The following is a 20,387-nucleotide window of genomic DNA, read 5'->3' as shown; positions in this document are numbered from 1 at the left end:
ATGGACAATTCTTGCTAGGGTCATCGTTGATTGCGGAGACTTCGCTTTTATGCACTGAGATGGGTTTATTGATGAGAAAATTGTTCAAAATGGGTTTGACTGGGTTGGTGTGAGTTGTGATGCTGCCTTGACTCATGAAGCTAGGGGTCGTTTCGCCTCTTCGCCAGCTTGCACACAAACCTACTAAAATACTCAAAGCGAGAGAATCGACCACCGTTCTCTTCCTTGTACTCCGAGCCAGTAGACACCCATCTTTCCTGCAGCCCAAATGGAAGTTTGTCCACAATTGGTCCAACTCCGCGTGAGGTATCCACATACGACAGGCCAGTTAAATAGCCTTCTTCTTTAGCACCTTGAATCTCCATAACTAAATCTCCAAGTTCTCGTAATTTTGTGTGGTCCTTGGCTGACACCCTAGGAAAATTGTCCAACCATTGAAATAGCGCCCTCTCAATAATTTCAGGGGCTGCATAGCAGTCCCGAAGTCTCTCCCATGCTTTGTGCAAGGCTAGCTTGGGGTTGTTGACGTACACTGAGCGTATGCGTTTCACCTGTTCACTTGATTCCTTTCCCAGCCATTTAGTCATAAGGTCCAACTCTTGGGTTGCTGTGAGCTGGACTCCGCCGGTGGCACTGGTGAATGAGGGGTACCACGCATGGTCATTTTCAGGCTTATCGTCAAACTGGTACAGTCCTGAATTGACGAGGTCTCGTCGCGCTAAATACTGTGCCAAGGGTTCTTTTGCAGGTGGCATGCTAGCTGGGGGAATATGTTGGGGAACATATGACTGAGCATGTACGTTCACGATGGGATTTGCTGTTCTGACTTCAGCCTTTGTCTCTGATCTCGCCGGATCTGGTAAGTTTGGTGTCGGGAAGTATTCGTAGTCAGCCCTTTCATACTTGAGTTTGTGGCAAAGTTGCAAAGTTGTCTTCCCCAAGTGGACGCGATGCAATGAAGCTTCCCTGTAATTTCACATAAGATGGGATGCCAACAGGCAAGTATGGAGAGGGAGAATGAATCTACAGGTCAATTTGAGATTAGACATATTCAATGGTGCATCCCAATTTGGCCCTTTCTGACATAGATTTTGCTGTTTCATCTGGAATGTGCATTTCTTCAGTGTTTTCCATCACTTGTGCTTCCACCGCGGTTGGATCAGCTTCTCGTTGTAGTGTCAGCACTTCTAACTCTGTGTCTATCCTTGCCATTCCAACTGGTTTTCCTTTTCTCTGGCAGCCTTTTCCATTTTCAGTTTTGCTTCTTGGTTAGCGTATGACACTCGCACCTTGGCAGCTTCTGCTTTAGCTCTTGCGAGGACAGCCACACTTGTCGACGTCCTACTGCTCTTGGCGCTGGATTCAAGCGACTTGGTGCTTGATCGCGAAGCCATCGTACCACTTGTTGAAATGTAATGATTTCGCCTTTTCACTGTAGTGTTCTCATGCAGTGTGTTGAAACTCTGACTAAACACCAAGTTAAACCAGAGCCAAAGAAGATGGAGTCATAGTAAGGTTAACCATTTAGTGTTCACTCTTCCACATTAACATCATATGGTGAAAAGGCGTTGCTTCTATGATGTTTCTTTATGGGTAGAAACGGAACTCTTCAAGGTGAGGGAAATACATGTTAGTAGGGAAGTGGTGTTAACCACAAGAGTACTCAGCGATCACAAGCCACTCCAAATGATAGCTAAGAAGCCGTTGGTGAAGGCACCAAAGCGCCTACAGGGAGTGCCTCTTCACCTGCAGAACTATGACTTTGACATCACCTACTGTCAAGGAAAGCTCATGCACCTCGCGGATACGCTATCGCGAGCAGTTAGCAGTACTCCAGGCCAGGAGAACAGCCTCGACGAAGTCAACGTGCTATAGCACCTGCCAATCCGCGATGAGTGTCTAGAACAGATTCGCATAGAAACAGCACAAGATGACACACTACAGATGTTGAAACGTATAATCATCAGTGGATGGCCGAGCAAACGTGACACGCTACCAGAGCAACTCACACCTTACTATAGCTATAGGGATGAGCTCGCAGTCCAACACTCCAAGACGGCTTAATCTTCAAAGGTGAGCGTGTCATCGTACCGCAAAGTGAGCGGAAGCAAATGAAGGAAAGAATTCATTCGTCACACTTGGGCGTAGAAGGGTGCCTCAGACGCGCACGCGAATGTCTTTTTGGCCAGGCATGAGCAGTGACATCAAGCAATATATTGCTACATGTGATATTTGTCGCACATACGAAATGAGTCAGCAGAAAGAATCGCTTACGAGTCATGAGGTACCTGCTCAGCCATGGGAAAAGATAGGTACTGACCTGTTTACATTCGAAAGAAAAGAGTACCTTGTCACCATTGACCACTACAGCAATTTCTTCGAGGTAGCAGCCGTTATTCGCAAATTGAAGGCTCATTTTGTGAGATATGGTAGCCCAACACAAGTGGTTAGTGATAATGGGCCACAATACAGGTCAGCGGAGTTTCACAGGTTTGCACGAGAATGGGATTCTGAGCACTTGTGTCAGGTCAGAGGAGTTTCACAGATTTGCACGAAAATGGGATTTTGAGCAGCCCCAGAAATAGCAGAGCGAATGGAAAAGCGGAATCAGCAGTTAAAACAGCTAAGGGGATCCTCACAAAGAGCAACAAATTGCGAACAGATCCCGACCTCGCACTTCTAGACCACCGCAACACACCTTGGCAAGGGCTCGGCACGAGTTCTGCCCAGCGATTGATGAATCGCCACACACGCACGCTCCTGCCTACAACAGCGAGTTTACTGGAACCCAGAGGTGTATGCGAACGCGAGGACGTGGAACAACGCGTCCAGCAGCAGGCCGACAATTACAATAAATCAGCCAAAGATCTTGCCCCACTCGATCAAGGGGATACCGTGCACATGCAACCCCTGGTGCAAGGTAATAAGATTTGGGAGAAAGCAATTGTGTGTCGGCGCCTTGATGAGCGTTCATATGTAGTTCAAACCCCTTCTGGGATCTACCGCCGTAATTGCACACATCTACAAAAGACGGCTGAGGAACTGCCTGAAAAGCTAATCACATATGAACCGGCAAAACTAGGTCAAACAACCGAGATCAATGACCACAGTGTGCCTACCGCATCAAATGCACACAGCCAAACACGAGCAGAGGCTAATGACACAACACAAACACTAACATGCAAATAACAAACAAAAGGATTTGGACACAACAGTAAAAACTCGTTCTGGACGCACAGTGAAAAGCCACAATATCTAGAAGACTTTGTCCCACATTGAATAATTGCATGAACAATTGAACAATAGGTCTGTGACACTATTTGGCATTTTAACGTCATGTTTATCCTCAAAGAAGGACCATGTCCTATTTGAGGTTGTGTAGTCTGAAGTTTGAACTTAAAGTCGAATTTTAGTATGTTTTATATTTTGTATATATGCTCATACAAATGGAAATAATGAGTGGTATGTATTTGTGACAGGCAGAAGAGACATAAGGCATGATGCTTTGAAAGTTAATTCCATGTAAATACACTGGAAAGCAGACTTCAGAGAAATTGAGTTTAATTGTTAATACAATTGTTCCTTTTCTTTGGTTTTATAAAAGGGGGGATGTTATGATATACCTTACATGCACTCGTGTGCAGACGATTAAAGTTGGTGCACATGCGCCGTTTTTTTATCTGAAATATTTGTCTCGAAACATGGAGTATTGTCAACAGTTTTTGGCCCCAAATTTCAGAAAGGATGTATTGTCATTGGAAAAAGTCTAGAAGAGGTTCATGAGGGTGATTCTGGGAATGAAGGGGGTAAATGGATGAAAAGCGTTTGCCAGCTTTGGGCCTGTACTCACTGGAATTTAGAAGAATGCCGGGGGATCTCATTGAAACCACTGAATATTGAAAGGTAGATGTGGAGGGGATGTTTCTTCTGGTGGGGGTATCCAGAACTGGAGGGCACAGCCTCAAAATTGAGGAGCAACCTTTTAGAATAGAGGTAAGGAGACCAAGTCCAAGTATGTGAAAAATAAATGAGAAATGAGAGACTCGGAATTGGATCCCAGAACTAGTGGCGACATGAAGAGGACACGGCATGGACTCCGAGCCAGAGACTGGGGAAGAACCCAGTACCTGGGTCTTGCCCTGGGCTCGGACCCCAGAACCAGGCATGGACATAACATGGGCTAGGGAGAGGAGGAACATGGAAAAACAGAGCCTCGATCTCGGGACAGCAGGTACATGGAACCATGGACACATACACAGAACACAGAGTCGGGACCCCTCCTTGGGTACAGGACATAGGGCTGGGACTCACACACAGAACAGAGAGCCGGGACCCCTCCTTGGGTACAGAACATAGTGCCGGGACTCATGACCTCCCGCGGCGCAACGGCAAGACGGCCTGACTTACCCCACGGAGGCGAGGACAAGACATGACAAGACATGACCCCCCGCGGGGCAACGGCAAGACGGCCTGACTTACCCCATGGAGGCGAGGACAAGACACGACAAGACATGACCCCCCATGGGGCAATGGCAAGACGGTCTGACTTACCCCACAGAGGCGACGACAAGACTAGACCAACACGAAAGAACACCAGACAGTACCTATCCAGATCTGGTGATTGAACTAGACCGAGGTGCAGGCGAGGGCTGCAGACGAAGGCTAGAGGCGAGAGGGGCAGAGAAGGGATTCAGACAGGGGGGTAGGACAGGAATCACAGACCGCCAGGGCCAGGACTTGACTCAGTACTTGGATGCCGCCAGGTCCGGGACTTGACTCGGTACGTGGATGCTGCCGGGGACGGGACTTGTCTCGGTACTTGGATGCTGCCAGGGCCGGGACTTGACTCGAAACTTGGATGCTGTCAGGTCCGGGACTTGACTCGGTACGTGGATGCTGCCGGGAACGGGACTTGACTCGAAACTTGGATGCCGCCAGGGCCAGGACTTTACTCGGAACTTGAATGCCCCCGGAGCCAGGACTTGACTTGGAGCCTCCGGGTAGTTGTGAGCTCTCGATTTGGCCTGGGAACAGTAGACAGCGGTTCTTGATTCCCTCTGGCGGGTTAACTGACGGACCCACCTCGTTGAGGAAACTTTGCAGGCTCGCTTTGGCGAGGTAACTTGACAGGGTTGCCCCGGTAAGGAAAGGTGAATTACCGGCACTCGCTTTGGGCGGAGACTAGGCTTGCTCCGGCCAGATGACATTGGCACGCCGTACCTTTAGTGACTTTGCAGATGCTCTCGCCCTGAACAGCTGAAAGTCGGAGACTATAAACTACCGCTTCAGCTGAGAGTAAATTGCCTCTAATCACTAAGGCCGAGGGACACGGGAAAACAGGGAACCAAAGGGAAACAGGGAGTCAACGGTCCAGATCGTAACATAAACAAAGTAAATTTAAAGAGACCCCGATCCGGACCATGACAGAATGGACAAGAGAGTGGCAAATGAAATACTGTGTTGGAAAATGCATGGTCATGTACTTTGTTAGTAGAAATAAATGTACAGACTATTTTTAAATGGGGAGAAAATCCGAAAATCTGAAATGCTAAGGGACTTGGGAGTCCTCGTGCAGAACACCCTAAAGGTTAACTTGCAGGTTGAGTCGGTGGTGAGGAAGGCAAATGCAATGTTAGCATTCATTTCAAGAGATCTAGAATACAAGAGCAGGATGTTTTAATGAGTCTTTATAAGGTACTGGTGAGGCCTCACCTTGAGTATTATGAACAGTTCTGGGCTCCTCATCTAAGAAAAGATGTGCTGACATTGGAGAGGGTTCAGAGAGATGCATAAAGATGATTCTGGGAATGAAAGATGTATCATATGAAAAACGTTTCATGGCTCTGTGTTAATACTTGCAGGGATTCAGAAGGATGAGAGGGGATCTGTTTGAAACCTTTCGAATGTTGAAAGGCCTGGACAGATTAGATGTGGAAAGGATGTTTCCTTTGGTGGGGGAGTCAAGAACAAGAGGGCACAACCTCAGAATAGAGGGGTGTCCATTTTAAACAGAGGCAGAGAAATTTCTTTAGCCAGAGGGTGCTAAATTTGTGGAATTTGTTACTACAGGCAGGTGTGGAGGCCATGCCTTAGAGTGTATTTAAGGCAGAACTTGATAGGTTCTTAGCAAGATAAGAGCCTATGGAATTACAAGCGTGTGTGGAGCATTGGCTGATTGGCAGAAAACAAAGTGGGAATTATTCTGGCTGGCTGCCATTTACCAGTGGAGTTTCACAGGGGTCGGTGCTGGGACCGCTGCTTTTTATGATGTACTGTATGTCAATGATTTGGACTACGGTATTAATGGATTTGTGGCTAAATTTGCCGATGATACAAAGATAGGTGGAGAAGCAGGTAGTGTTGAGGAAACAGAGAGCCTGCAGAGAGACTTAGATAGTTTAGGGGAATGGGCAAAGAAGTGGCAAATGAAATACAATGTTGGAAAGTGTATGGTCATGCACTTTGGTGGAAGAAATAAACGGGCAAACTATTATTTCGATGGGGAAAGAATTCAAAATGCAGAGATGCAAAGGGACTTGGGAGCCCTTGTGGAAGATGCCCTAAAGGTTAACCTCCAGGTTGAGTCGGTTGTGAAGAAAGCAAATGCAATATTGGCATTCATTTCTAGAGGTATAGAATATAAGAGCAGGGATGTGATATTGAGGCTCTATAAGGCACTCGTGAGACCACACTTGGAGTATTGTGTGCAGTTTTGGGCTCTTTATTTTAGAAAGGATTTACTGACATTGGAGAGGGTTCAGAGAAGATTCACAAAAATGATTCCAGGAATGAAAGGGTTACCATGTGAGGAACGTCTGGAGTTCAGGAGAATGAGGGGGGGATCTCACAGAAACATTCTGAATGTTAAAAGCCCTGAACAGATTAGATACGGTAAAGTTATTTCCCATGTTAGGGGATTCTGAGACAAGAGGGCATACCTTCAGGATTGAAGGACGTCCATTTAGAACAGAGATGCGGAGAAATTACTTTAGTCAGAGGGTGGTAAATCTGTGGAATTTGTTGCCACGAGCGGCTGTGGAGGTCAAGTCACTGGGTGTATTTAAGGCAGAGAAAAAATATGTTCTTGATTAGCCGGGCATCAAAGGGTATGGGGAGAAAGCAGGGGAGTGGGGATGACTGGAAGAATTGGATCAGCCCATGACTGAATCAGAATCAGAATCAGGTTTATTATCACCGGCATGTGACGTGAGATTTGTTAACTTAGCAGCAGCAGTTCAAAAAAAAACCATAATTAAATAAACAAATAAATCAATTACATGTATTGAATAGATTTTTAAAAATGTACAGAAACAGAAATACTGTATTAAAAAAAAGTGAGGTAGTGTCCAAAGCTTGCATATCCATTTAGGAATCAGCTGGCAGAGGGGAAGAAGCTGTTCCTGAATCACTGAGTGTGTGCCTTCAGGCTTCTGTATCTACTACCTGATGGTAACAGTGAGAAAAGGGCATGCCCTTGGTGCTGGGGGTCCTTAATAATGGACAGGGTCTCGGCCTGAAACGTCGACTGCACCTCTTCCTAGGGATGCTGCCTGGCCCGCTGCGTTCACCAGCAACATTGATGCGTGTTGCTTGAATTTCCAGCATCTGCAGAATTCCTGTTGTTTTTGATATGTTGGGACCAGGTTAGATCCGCAGAGATTTTGACACTGAGGAACTTGAAGCTGCTCACTCTCTCCACTTCTGATCCCTCTATAATGATTGGAATATAATTATGGGCCGAATGGCCTACTTCTGCTCCTATAGTTTATGGTCTTATCATTGGACACGGCATCAAAGGTTACGGGAAAAAGGCCGGATAGCGGGGCTGAGTAAGGGAAAAGAGGATCATTCACGATTGAATGGCGGAGCAAACGGCCTAATTCTGCTCCTATGTCTCCTGGTCTTGACAATGGAGTATTGGCAGGACGGTACAGACTAGGACCTACAGGCAGGGGATTACAATCGAAACAGTGTAGACTGGAGAGTACAGGCAGCAGAGTCCGAACATTGCATACAGTACAGGCAAGTGAGCGCGCTGAGGGATGGACAAGGACAGAACGAACAGTGTAGAGGCGCGTCCATTTAAAACAGATGCGGTGAAATTTCTCTGGGCCAGAGGGCGATGAATTCCCACAGGCGGCTGCGTAAGCATACGGAGGTAATATTAAATCTGATTCTGATTCTAGGATGTTTATTCACAGAATAAACTGCAGACGCTGGGATCTGAGGCGCTCGGTCTGAGCCCCAGCTGCCACTGCGCATGCGGCTACATGCCGACCAGCTCAGACCCCATGGTGCGCCTGCGCTGTGCGGGAACAATAAAGTTGCGCGTTGTTGCTTTGTTTCCGTTCTTCTGGAGGAATGGCGGCGGCGGTCGTGACGCGTAAGAAGGACGGTGGACCCAATGTACGGTTTCTGGAGTCGACTGACACCGTGGCGCAGTTCGAGGGCCTCCGGCTCTGGCTCGGCAAGAGCTATAAGAAGGTAAGTGTCCCTTGGCCAAAGGAGTTTCGTCTATGGCCTTCGTTCAAATGGCGCCCTATGTCGCGGGTCGTGTTGGTGTCCTGGGGTGGGCACAGTGGGTTTTGATGGTGTTTTGGTCTACGGTTGAATTGCTCCTGGTTATCGTTGCGGCTGCTGGTCTCTTTCTGCAGGTGTTGGCACTGGGGCCGTTGATTTGTTTAATGGAGTGGCGGGAGAGCTACTTGTGTCCTGAAAAAGTGTGTGGGGACATTGGTCTGAGAGCGCTGGACCCGAGGCCTATTGCTGTACTGCACCAGTGGTGAACACACTAGTCCAGAAGTCAGATCAGAGTGCTGCTGGTGAACTAGGCAGTGTGGGCACACTGACTGGTTGCTGAGGGCTGCTTCTGTGTTGGGCATACTGGTCCCTGAATGCAAGCTTAAGGGCTGCTGGTCCGGTGGGCACAATGGTCTCCACAAGTGAGACCCAGTGGCAACTGGTGTACTGGGTAGGCATGCCTGCCCACAAATCAGACCTTGGGCTGTTACTGTATTGGAAGGGCAGATGTTGATTGTGCCCCCCCCCCCCTTTGGTTTATGATGCCACTTCCCAAAACGTAGGATTGAGGAATATATTGCTATTAGTTTTAATCCACAGTGCTGAAGGTTGCTTGCCTCAGAAGTCCTTGATGGTTAGGTTGGTGTAACAGGTACATGTTGAAAGGTGCAGATACAATTGATCATAGAGGATGTTTGCAATAATCCTGACAGCATTGATAAATCTCTTTTGTACCCTTTTGAAAGCCTCCATACTCTTCTTACGATGGGGTGTCCAGACTTAGAAACATAGAAAATCTACAGCACAATACAGGCCCTTCAGCCCGCAAAGCTGTGCCGAACATGTCCTTACTTTAGAAATTACCTAGGGTTACCCATAGCCCTCTATTTTTCGTAGCTCCATGTACCTATCCAAGAGTCTCTTAAAAGACCCTATCATATCTGCATCCACGACTGTTGCCGGCAGCCCATTCCACACACTCACCACTCTGTGTTTAATTAAAAAAAAACAAACTTGCCCCTGACATCTCCTCTGTACCTACTGCCAAGCACCTTAAAACCGTGCCCTTTCGTGTTAGCCATTTCAGCCCTGAGAAAAAGCCTCTGGCTGTTCACACGATCAATGCCTCTCATCATCTTATACACCTCTGTCAGGTCACCGCTCATCCTCCGCTGCTCAAAGGAGAAAAGGCCGAGTTCGCTCAACCTGTTCTCATAAGGCATGACCCCCAATCAAGGCAACATCCTTGTAAATCTCCTCTGCACCCTTTCTATGGTTTCCACATCCTTCCTGGAGTGAGGCAACCAGAACTCCAAGTGGGGTCTGACCAGGGTCCTATATTGCTCACAACACACTGGAGGAACTCAGCAGGTTGGGCAGCATCAGTGTAAAAGATTGGTCAACGTTTCGGGCTGGAACCCTTCGTCAGGACTGTAGGGGGAAGGGGCAGAGGCCCTATAAAGAAGGTGGGGGGAGGGTGGGAAGGAGAAGGCTGGTAGGTTCCAGGTGAAAAACCAGTAAGGGGAAAGATAAAGGGGTGGGGGAAGGGAAGCAGGGAGTGATAGGCAGGAAAGGTGAAGAAAGAATAGGGGAAAACACAATGGGTAGTAGAAGGAGGCGGAACCAAGAGGGAGGAGATAGGCAGCTGGGGGAGGGGGCCGAGTGACATAGGGATGGGGGAAGGGAGGGGGAAGGAATTACCGGAAGTTGGAGAATTCTAAGTTCATACCAAGGAGCTGGAGACTACCTAGACGGTATATGAGGTGTTGCTCCTCCAACCTGAGTTTAGTCTCATCATGGCAGTAGAGGAGGCCGTGTATGGACATATCTGAATGGGAGTGGGAAGCAGAGTTGAAGTGGGTGGCTACTGGGAGATCCTGTCTGTTTTGGTGGATGGAGCGGAGGTGCTCGACAAAGTGGTCCCCCAATCTGCGTCAAGTTTCACCGATGTAGAGGAGGCCGCACCGGATGCAATAGGTGACCCCAACAGACTCACAAGTGAAGTGTTGCCTCACTTGGAAGTACTGTTTGGGGCCCTGAATGGTGGCAAGAGAGGAGGTGTAGGGACAGGTGTAGCATAGAATTCTCCAACTTCTGGTAATTCCCTCGCCCTCCCTTCTCCTATCCCTAAGTCACTCTGCCCCCTCCCCCAGCTGCCTACCTCCTCCCTCTTGGTTCTGCCTCCTTCTACTACCCATTGTGTTTTCCCCTAACCTTTCCTGCCTATCACCTCCCCGCCTCCCTTCCCCCACCCCTTTATCTTTCCCCTTACTGGTTTTTCTCCTGGAACCTACCAGCCTTCTCCTTCCCACCTTCCCCCCCACCTTCTTTATAGGGCCTCTGCCCCTTCCCCCTACAGTCCTGACGAGGCCCGAAACGTCGTCCGCTCTTTTCCACTGATGCTGCCCGACCTGCTGAGTTCCTCCTGTGTGTTGTGAGTGTTGCTTTGACCCCAGCATCTGCAGATTATTTTGTGTTTCCTATATAGCTGCAACATTAACTCCTAAACTCAATCCCATGATTGATGAAGGCCAATGCACTGTATGTTGCCTTAACCACAGAGTCAACCTGCGCAGCTGCTTTGAGTATCCTATGGATTTGGACCCCAAGATTCCTGTGATCCTCCACACTGCCAAGAGTCTTACCATTAATATTATATTCTGCCATCATATTTGACCTACCAAAATGAACCACCCCACACTTAATCTGGGTTGAACTCCATTTGCCACTTCACAGCCCAGTTTTGCGTCCTGTCACTGTCTCGCTGTAACCTCTGACAGCCCACCACACTATCCACAACACCCCCAACCTTTGTGTCATCAGCAAATTTACTATCCTATCCCTCCACTTCCTCATCAAGGTCATTTACAAAAATCACAAGGAGTAGGGATCCCAGAAGAGATCCCTGAGGCACACCACTGGTCACCGACCTCCATGCAGAATATGACCCATCTGCAACTGCTCTTTGCCTTCTGTGGGCAAGCCAGTTCTGGATCCACAAAGCAATGTCTCCTTGGATCCCATGCCTCCTTACTTTCTCAATAAGCCTTGTATGGGGTGTCCATATACACCACATCTACTGTTGTACCTTCAATGTGTTCAGTTGCATCCTCAAAAAAAATTCAACCAGGCTTGTAAGGCATGGGCTGCTTCTCCAAATGTTCATAAATCCTGCCTCACAGGATCTTTTCCATCTTACTTGCAGTAATACAATACTTAATGCAATACTTCAGATTTTTATAAAGCTGCACATAACTTGTTGAATTTTGAACTCGGTTCCTTGACTAATGAAGGCAAGCATTCCATAAGCTGCCCTTACCCTGTCAGCCTGTGCAGCCACTTTCAGGGAGCTCTGAACTTGGAGGGCAAGCTTCTCCTGCTCATCAATGCGGTTAAGGATCTGCCAATAAGTGTACTGTCTCTTTACATTTGATCTCACAAGGTGTAACATTACATACACATTTGGCTGGGTTTAGACTCCAGCTGCCATTTTGTCCACAGGGTGCAGAGCTGGATGGAGAAGTGGGAGATGGTGTTCAATCCAGAAAAATGTGAAGTGAAACACTTTAGAAGGTTGAATTTGGTTGAGTGTGGGATTATGGCAAGATTCTTTGCAGTTTGGAGAAACAGGGATCTTGGGGTTCATGTGTATAGATCCCACAAAGTTGCCATACAAGTTGATAGGGTTGTCAGAAGGCATATGGTGCATTGTCCTTCATTAGTCAGGTGTCAAGAGTTGTGAGGTAGTGTTGCAGCTGTATAAAACATAGTTTAGACCACTCTTGGGATATTGTATTCAGTTCAGGTCACCTCAGTATAGAAAGGATGCGGAAGCTTTAGAGAGGGTGCGGAGGAGATTTACTGGGATGCCGCCTGGATTGGAGAGCATATCTTTCGAAGATAGGTTGAAGATCTAGGGCTTTTCTCTTTGGAGCAAAAGAGGATAAGCGGCAACTTGATAGAGGTGTAGAAGGTAAGAGGAACAGATCGAGTGGATAGCCAGACTGGAAATGGACTGGAAATTTCAAACTGGAAATGGCTAATACCAGGGGACATCATTTTAAGGTCATTGGAGAAAAGTATGGGGCGGGGGGGGGTTTGTCAAAGGCAAGTCCTGTATATAGAATGGTGGGGGGCATGGAATGCCCTACCAGGGGTGGTGGTAGAGGTAATGAAATTAGGGGCATTCGAGAAACTTAGATAGGCACATGGAAGCTTTAAAAAAAAAAGTAAGTTTATGTAGGATGGAAGCATGAGATTGATTCAGGAGTAGCTTGACTGGCTCTGCGGTCTGCAGTCAATGAAAGACACGGTGCTGATTGAACTGAATATTCCTGCAGTCTGAACTGAATACAGGTGGCCCCTGTTTTCCAAACGTTCGCTTTAAGATGCCTCGCTGTTGTGAAAGACCTACATTAGTTACCTGTTTTCACTAACAGAAGGTGTTTTCACTGTTACGATAAAAGGCAGCGTGCGCCCCAAGCAGCCAAGCTCCTTCCCCGGAACTGCATTCTAACCGCCATTGCTTAAACACGTGCTTTATCTTGATTTATTTTGTGCATCCATTAGCAAGATGAGTTCTAAAGTATCGGAAAAGCCTAAAAGAACTTGTAAGTGTGTTACACTTAGCGTAAAACTAGACATAATTAAGCGTTTCGATCGTGGTGAACGAAGTAAGGACATTGTCCATGCGTTGAACTTGCCTGCATCCACCATTCGCACTATTTATACGCAGAGAAAGAATTTTGAAAGCTGCCGATGTTACTGTTGGTTCTGCTCGTAGCAAAGTGGTCTCTCTTAGTCGGCATCCAATAATAGATAAAATGGAAAGTCTATTGTTTGAGTGGATTGATGGGTGAACAAAGCATGGTGTTCCGTTAAGTTTTCTTATACTTAAGGAGAAATCAGTCAGTCTTTTTGATAAGCTGAAACAGAAAGCACTGGACGATGGTGATGAAAGTGTTGTGAAAGTGGAATTTAAAGGTAGTCATGGTGGTTTGATCAGTTTCTGAGGCGAGGGCAGCTTCATAGTTTAATGTTTACTGGAGAGAGTGCTTCGGCTGATACTGAAACTGCCGAAAAGTTCCCAGCAGAACTGAAGAAAATAATTACAGAAGGTGGTTATTCGTATAAGCAAGTGTTTAACTGTGACGAAACTGCAATTTATTGGAGTCTTCCCGATTCCAGTAAGTGAAACTACCTGTACATACATTATTTCTACTTTATATAGGCTGTGTATTTTTATGTGTTATTTGGTATGATTTGGCAGCTTCATAGCTTAAAGGTTACTGGGGAGAGTGTTTCAGCTGAGAGTGCTTGTGCCGTATTTCTGCTGAGAGCACTTCCGCTGAGACTGCTGCCGTGAGATTTTCGCTGTGCTATACAGTGCTGCAGGAAAGTATTTCTACTTTATATAGGCTGTGTAATAGACAATAATAGACGATAGACAGTAGGTGCAGGAGTAGGCCATTTGGCCCTCTGAGCCAGCACCGCCATTCACTGTGATCATGGCTGATCATCCACAATCAGTACCCAGTTCCTGCCTTATCCCCATAACCTTTGATTCCACTATTGTTAAGAGCTTTATCCATCCCTTTTTTTTGAAAGCATCCAGAGACTTGGCCTCCACAACCTTCTGGGGCAGAGCATTCCATATATTCACCACCCTCTGAGTGAAAAAGTTTTTCCTCAACGCCGTTCTAAATAGCTTACCCCTTATTCTTGAACTGTGGCCTCTGGCTCTGGACTCACCCATCAGCGGGAACATGCTTCCTGCCTGCAGCGTGTCCAATCCCTTAATAATCTTATATGTTTCAATAAGATCCCTCTCAGCCTTCTAAATTCCAGTGTATACAAGTCCAGTTGCTCCAATCTTTCGAAATATGACAGTCCCGCCATCACAGGAATTAACCTTGTGAACCTACGCTGCACTCCCTCAATAGCAAGAATGTCCTTCCTCAAATCTGGAGACCAAAACTGCACACAGTACTCCAGGTGTGGTCTCACCAGGGCCCTGTACAGCTGCAGAAGGGCCTCTTTGCTCTTATACTCCATTCCCCTTGTTATGAAGGCCAGAATGCCATTAGCTTTTTTTCACTGCCTGCTGTACTTGCATACTTGCTTTCATTGACTGATGTACAAGAACACCTAGCTCTCGTTGTGCTTCCCCTTTTCCTAACTTGACTCCATTTAGATAATCTGCCTTCCCGTTCTTACCACCAAAGTGGATAACCTCACACTTATCCACATTAAACTGCATCTGCCCACTCACCCAGCCTGTCCAAGTCACCCTGCATTCTCATAACATCCTCCTCACATTTCACACTGCCTCCCAGCTTTGTGTCATCGGCAAATTTGCTAATGCTACTTTTAATTCCCTCATCTAAATCATTAATATATACTGTAAACAGCTGTGGTCCCAGCACTGAACCCTGCAGTACCCCACTGGTCTCCGCCTGCCATTCCGAAAGGGACCCATTAATCGCTACTCTTTGTTTTCTGTCAGCCAGCCAATTTTCAATCCATGTCAGTACTCTGCCCCCAATACCATGTGCCCTAATTTTGCCCACTAATCTCCTATGTGGGACTTTATCAAAGGCTTTCTGAAAGTCCAGGTACAGTATATCCACTGGCTCTCCCTTGTCCATTTTCATAGTTGCATCCTCAAAAAATTCCAGAAGATTAGTCAAGCATGATTTCCCCTTCGTAAATCCATGCTGACTCAGACCAATCCTGTTACTGCTATTCAGATATGTCGTAATTTCATCTTTTATAATTGACTCCAGCATATTTCCCACCACCGACGTCAGGCTAACCGGTCTATAATTCCCTGTTTTCTCTCTTCCTCCCTTCTCGAAGAGAGGGACAACATAAGCCACCCTCCAATCCACAGGAACTGATCCTGGATCTATAGAATATTGGAAAATGATTACCAATGCGTCCACGATTTCTAAAGCCACCTCCTTAAGTACCCTGGGATGCAGACCATCAGGTCCTGGGGACTTATCAGCCTTCAGACCCAGCAGCCTATCCAACACCATTTCCTGCCTAATATAAATTTCCTTCAATTCATCCATTACCCTAGGTCTTTTGGCCACTGTTACATCTGGGAGATTGTTTGTGTCTTCCCTAGTGAAGACAGATCCAAAGTACCTGTTCAACTCGTCTGCCATTTCCTTGTTCCCCATAATAAATTCACCCGCTTCTGTCTTCAAGGGCACAATTTTGGTCTTAACTATTTTTTTCCTTTTCACATACCTAAAGAAGCTTTTACTATTTATCATATCATTCCTGCTTTTAGTATACGTAACAGTTATTTTAGGTTTTATGTGTTATTTGGCATGATTTTGTAGGTTATTTTTTGGGCCTGGGAACGCTCAAAAATTTTTCCCATATTAATAAATGGTAATTGCTTATTCACTTTACGACATTCCGGCTTACGAGCTGTTTCATAGGAACGCTGTACCTTCGGATAGCGGGGGAAACCTGTATTCCTGCAGTCAATGAAAGACACAGTGCTAGATTGAACTGAACGGAATATCCCTGCAGTCTGAACGGAATATTCCTGCAGTCAATGAAAGACACGGTGCTAGATTGAACTGAACTGAATAGTCCTGCACTGTTTTGATTAGACTTTGTATTTTGTGTTTTTTGCTTGTTTTTTTTTGTTTGCATGTTTTTTTGTGCATCAGGGTTTGATTTTTTTTCCTTTGGGTTCCATGATTTTCTTTGTTTTGTGGTTGTCTGTGAGAAGACAAATCTCAGGCATGCGTACTTTGAACTTTGAATCTTTTGAAAATGTCGGCAAACCATTGTGGCTGAAGGGCTGGTGCTATGCGGTACTGTTCTATGTATTACTGCTCAGTCAGCACTTTACAACCACAGTAAACAACAGAAAGACAAGGGCAGCAAAACCATGGGAAGTTACCTTCCAAGCCACACACCAACCGGGCCTGGGAATACATTCCCATTCTTCACTAGGTCAAAATCCTGGACCACTTTCTGTAACAGAGTGTAGATAGCATTGTAGATCTACCCACAACTCAAGGTTAAGGAAGAAAACTCCCCTTTAATTCCCTTTTACAAATGTAATTTTTTGGCTGTCTGAGCAATCTGGCGCTTCTGAGATCTCCTGGCTGACCCTGGGGGTGGCTGTGTTTATTCCTGAGGGTGGAGTGCAAACCTGTCGTCAGTTGTGTTACTCTGTGCCAACTGAAGCATTGAGCAAGATTAAAATCGACAAGGATGAGAGTGGAAAGCGAATGGTGTTCAGTGCCATCTGCCTGAGTTTGACTCGTATCCCTCTTGCTGCTGCCGGCGCAAAGTGCAAGAGTCTTGGGTCCTGTGCTGCTTGGTTTGATCTCCTCGGCAGTTTGTGGATGTGGACTCACTTTCGGCTGTGGTTTGATGTTTAATGTCCTCAGCGCTGAATGCACTTTATTTGAGAGATTTGATTGAGGCACTTTGGAGCTGTGGCCTGCAGCCATCGACGGAGCACTGAACTGATTGACTCAGTGGCTGCACCAACTTCACTCGCCTACATAGAACATAAGAACTAGGAGCAGGAGTAGGCCATCTGGCCCATCGAGCCTGCCCCGCCATTCAATAAGATCATGTCTGATCTGTCCGTAAACTCAGCTCCATCTACTTGTCTTTCCCCCATAACCCTTAATTCCCTTATTATTAAAAAGCTATCTTAACTGTTTCTTAAATATATTTAGTGAAGAAACCTCAACTGCTTCCCTGGGCAGAGAATTCCACAGATTTACCAGTCTCTGAGAAAAACAGTTTCTCCTCATCTCTGCCCGAAATCTTCTCCCCTGAATCTTGAGGCAATGTCCCCTAGTTCTAGTCTTACCTACCAATGGAAACAACTTTCCTACTGCTATCTTATCTCACTTTCAAAATTTTGTATGTTTTTATAAGATCCCCTCTCATTCTTCTGAACTCCAGAGAGTATAGTCCCAGGCGACTCAATCTCTCCTGATAGGTTAACCCCTTCATCTCTGGAGTCAACCTGGTGAACCTCCTCTGCACTGCCTCCAAAGCCAGTATATCCTTCCTCAAGTATGGAGACCAGAACTGCACACAGTACTTCAGGTGCGGCCTCACCAGTACCCTGTATATTTACAGAATGACCTCCCTGCTCTTGAATTCAATCCCTCTCGCAATGAAGGCCAACATTCTGTTTGTCGTCTTAATAACCTGTTGTACCTGCAAGCCAACTTTTTGTGATTCATGCATAAACACTCCCAAGTCATGCTGCAACCTTTCACCATTTAAATAATATCTGCTCTTCTATTATTCCTTCCAAATCTCGCATTTACCTAGGTGACTTGAGGCTGTGGACTCACTTTTGGGGACTCGGTGCCTAGTGATCTGTCCGTTGTTCGCTGTTTGTTGTTTGTGTGATTTGTTCTTTCGCAAGTTTGATGGTCTTGTGTGGGGTTTTCTTTAAACAGGTTCTATGGCTGTTAGTTGTTTTATGACTGCAAGAAGATGAATCATAAGGCTATATACATACTTTGCTAATAAATGTATTTTGAACTTCGTGTAAAAGAAGAACAGCATGACCCCTGTCACCACGCTGTTCTGACGTTCGAACAAATGCCATTTTTGTGCAGAATTGACTACTTGGATACGGTAACCTTGTGTATATTCAAATTCCTTATTTGCATGATCAATCATCAGTCACACTACAGTGACACAGGTATTCATGGCCAATAGGATTTTCACATTAAAGGCAAATAATACTTCAGAATTAGTAAAGTATAATTTTTGATTAGGGCACATGGATAACAGAGCGACTGTCTACCATCGCCAGATACTGCTACAATACAGAGATCGCCCAAAAGCAAACCTTCATGAAGATCTGCTGGTTAAATTACAAGACCTCGGCTTGCTGAGGAGATTGGGCCTACAGTCCTCGGAGTTGCCTGATGCCGCTGGCTGGAGGTGGGGAACATCGTAAGCGGTGTGCGAGGAAGTGGAAGCGAGGCAAGCGGGCAGGAGTCCATGCCAGGGAAAAATCAAACCCTAGCCGGCCGGCTGTCTCGTCCTTTCTGCTTTCCAATGTCCGCTCCCTGGACAATAAATTGGACTGCATCCAACTCCAACGAAATACTCGACGGGAGTACAGAGTCTGCTGTGCGTATATTTTCACAGAAATGTGGCTCACCAACGGAATCCCGGATGCCGCCATTCAGCTGGACGGGCTCATGTTGTTTCGAGCAGACAGGGATGCAGCCCTTTCTGGTAAGACTTGCGGTGGTGGCTTGTGTGTTTACATCAATACGGAATGGTGCAAGAACTTGGCTGGTTTCCAGATACTGTTCATCAGAGCGGTAGTGATAGGGGATTCGATAGTTAGAGGTGCAGATAGGAGGTTCTGTGGTCATGACAGAGAATCCAGGATGGTTTGTTGCCTCCCAGGTGCCAAGGTCAAGGATGTCTCTGATCGCTTGCATGACATTCTGAAGTGGGAGAATGACCAGCCAGATGTCGTGGTGCACATCGGTACCAATGACATAGCAAGGAAGAGTGAGGAGGTCCTGGAGAGTGAGTATAGAGAGCTTGGTAGGAAGTTGAAAAGCAGGACCTCGAGGGTAGTAATCTCAGGATTGCTACCTGTGCTAGGTGCCAGTGAGGATGCTCTGGAGGAGGAACAAGTGGCTGAGGAACTGGTGTAGGGGGCAGGGTTTCAGATTTCAGGATCATTGGGACCTCTTCTGGGGCAGGTGGGACCTGTACAAGAGAGACGGGTTACACTTGAACCACAGGGGGACCAATATCCTTTCAGGGAGTTTTTTTAGTGCTATTGGTGAGGCTTTAAACTAGATTTGCAGGGGGATGGGAACCAGAGTGCCAGAGCTGACAGTGTGGCTGGGGTGAAAATAAATGATGTTGAAAGTTCAAGCAAATCTGCTGATAGAAAGGTTGTGAGTGGTGGTAAAAATCTTCTGAGGTGTATATATTTCAATGCTAGGAGTATTGCGGGGAAGGTGGATGAGTTGAGGGCGTGGATTGACACGTGGAATTATGATGTTATAGCAATTAGTGAAACTTGGCTACAGGAGGGGCAGGACTGGCAGCTTAATATTCCAGGGTTCCGATGTTTCAGACGTGATCTAGGCAGAGGAATGAAAGGTGGGGGAGTAGCATTGCTTGTTAGGGAAAATATTACAGCAGTGCTCAGGCAGGACAAATTAGAGGGCTTGGCTACTGAGTCCTTATGGGTGGAACTGAGAAACAGGAAAGGTATGGCCACATTAGTGGGATTGTATTACAGATCACCCAATAGTCAACGAGATTTAGAAGAGCAAATCTGCAGAGAGATAGCAGGCAACTGCAGGAAACATAAGGTTGTGGTGGTAGGGGATTTTAATTTTCCATACATTGATTGGGACTCCCATACTGTTAGGGGTCTAGATGGTTTAGTTTGTAAAATGTGTTCAGGATAGTTTTCTGAATCAATATATAGAGGGACCAACTAGAGAGGATGCAATATTGGATCTCCTGTTAGGAAACGAGTTAGGGCAAGTGACGGAAGTCTGTGTAGGGGAGCACTTTGGTTCCAGTGATCATAACACCATTAGTTTCAATTTGATATGGACAAGGATAGATCTGGTCCTAGGGTTGAGGTTCTGAACTGGAAGAAGGCCAAGTTTGAAGAAATGAGAAAGGATCTAAAAAGTGTAGATTGGGACAGGTTGTTCTTTGGCCAAGATGTGATTGGTAGGTGGGAAGCCTTCAAAGTGGAAATCTTGAGAGTGTGGAGTTTGTATGTTCCTGTCAGGATTAAAGGCAAATTGAATAGGAATAAGGAACCTTGGTTCTCAAGGGATATTGCAACTCTGATAAAGAAGAAG

General features: G+C 46.3%; 1 protein-coding gene across 4 annotated transcripts in view; it reads left to right on the top strand.

The window, feature by feature from the left end:
* The first annotated feature begins 8,326 nt into the window (after nucleotides 1-8,326).
* smarcc1a (SWI/SNF related, matrix associated, actin dependent regulator of chromatin, subfamily c, member 1a) overlaps nucleotides 8,327-20,387 on the top strand; it is a 212,655-nt gene continuing 200,594 nt past the window's right edge. For all 4 annotated transcript variants that reach the window (XM_063067509.1, XM_063067500.1, XM_063067505.1 and 1 more), the window contains exon 1: nucleotides 8,327-8,484. In XM_063067509.1, the coding sequence (XP_062923579.1) occupies nucleotides 8,362-8,484 (123 nt within the window). In that variant the 5' untranslated portion in view covers nucleotides 8,327-8,361. The remainder of the gene's footprint in view (nucleotides 8,485-20,387) is intronic.

This window comes from Mobula hypostoma, chromosome 1, assembly GCF_963921235.1.
Source record: "Mobula hypostoma chromosome 1, sMobHyp1.1, whole genome shotgun sequence".
NCBI lineage: Eukaryota > Metazoa > Chordata > Chondrichthyes > Myliobatiformes > Myliobatidae > Mobula > Mobula hypostoma.
The sequence above is the reverse complement of the archived record's forward strand: the minus strand, read 5'-3'. Positions and strand labels throughout refer to the sequence as shown.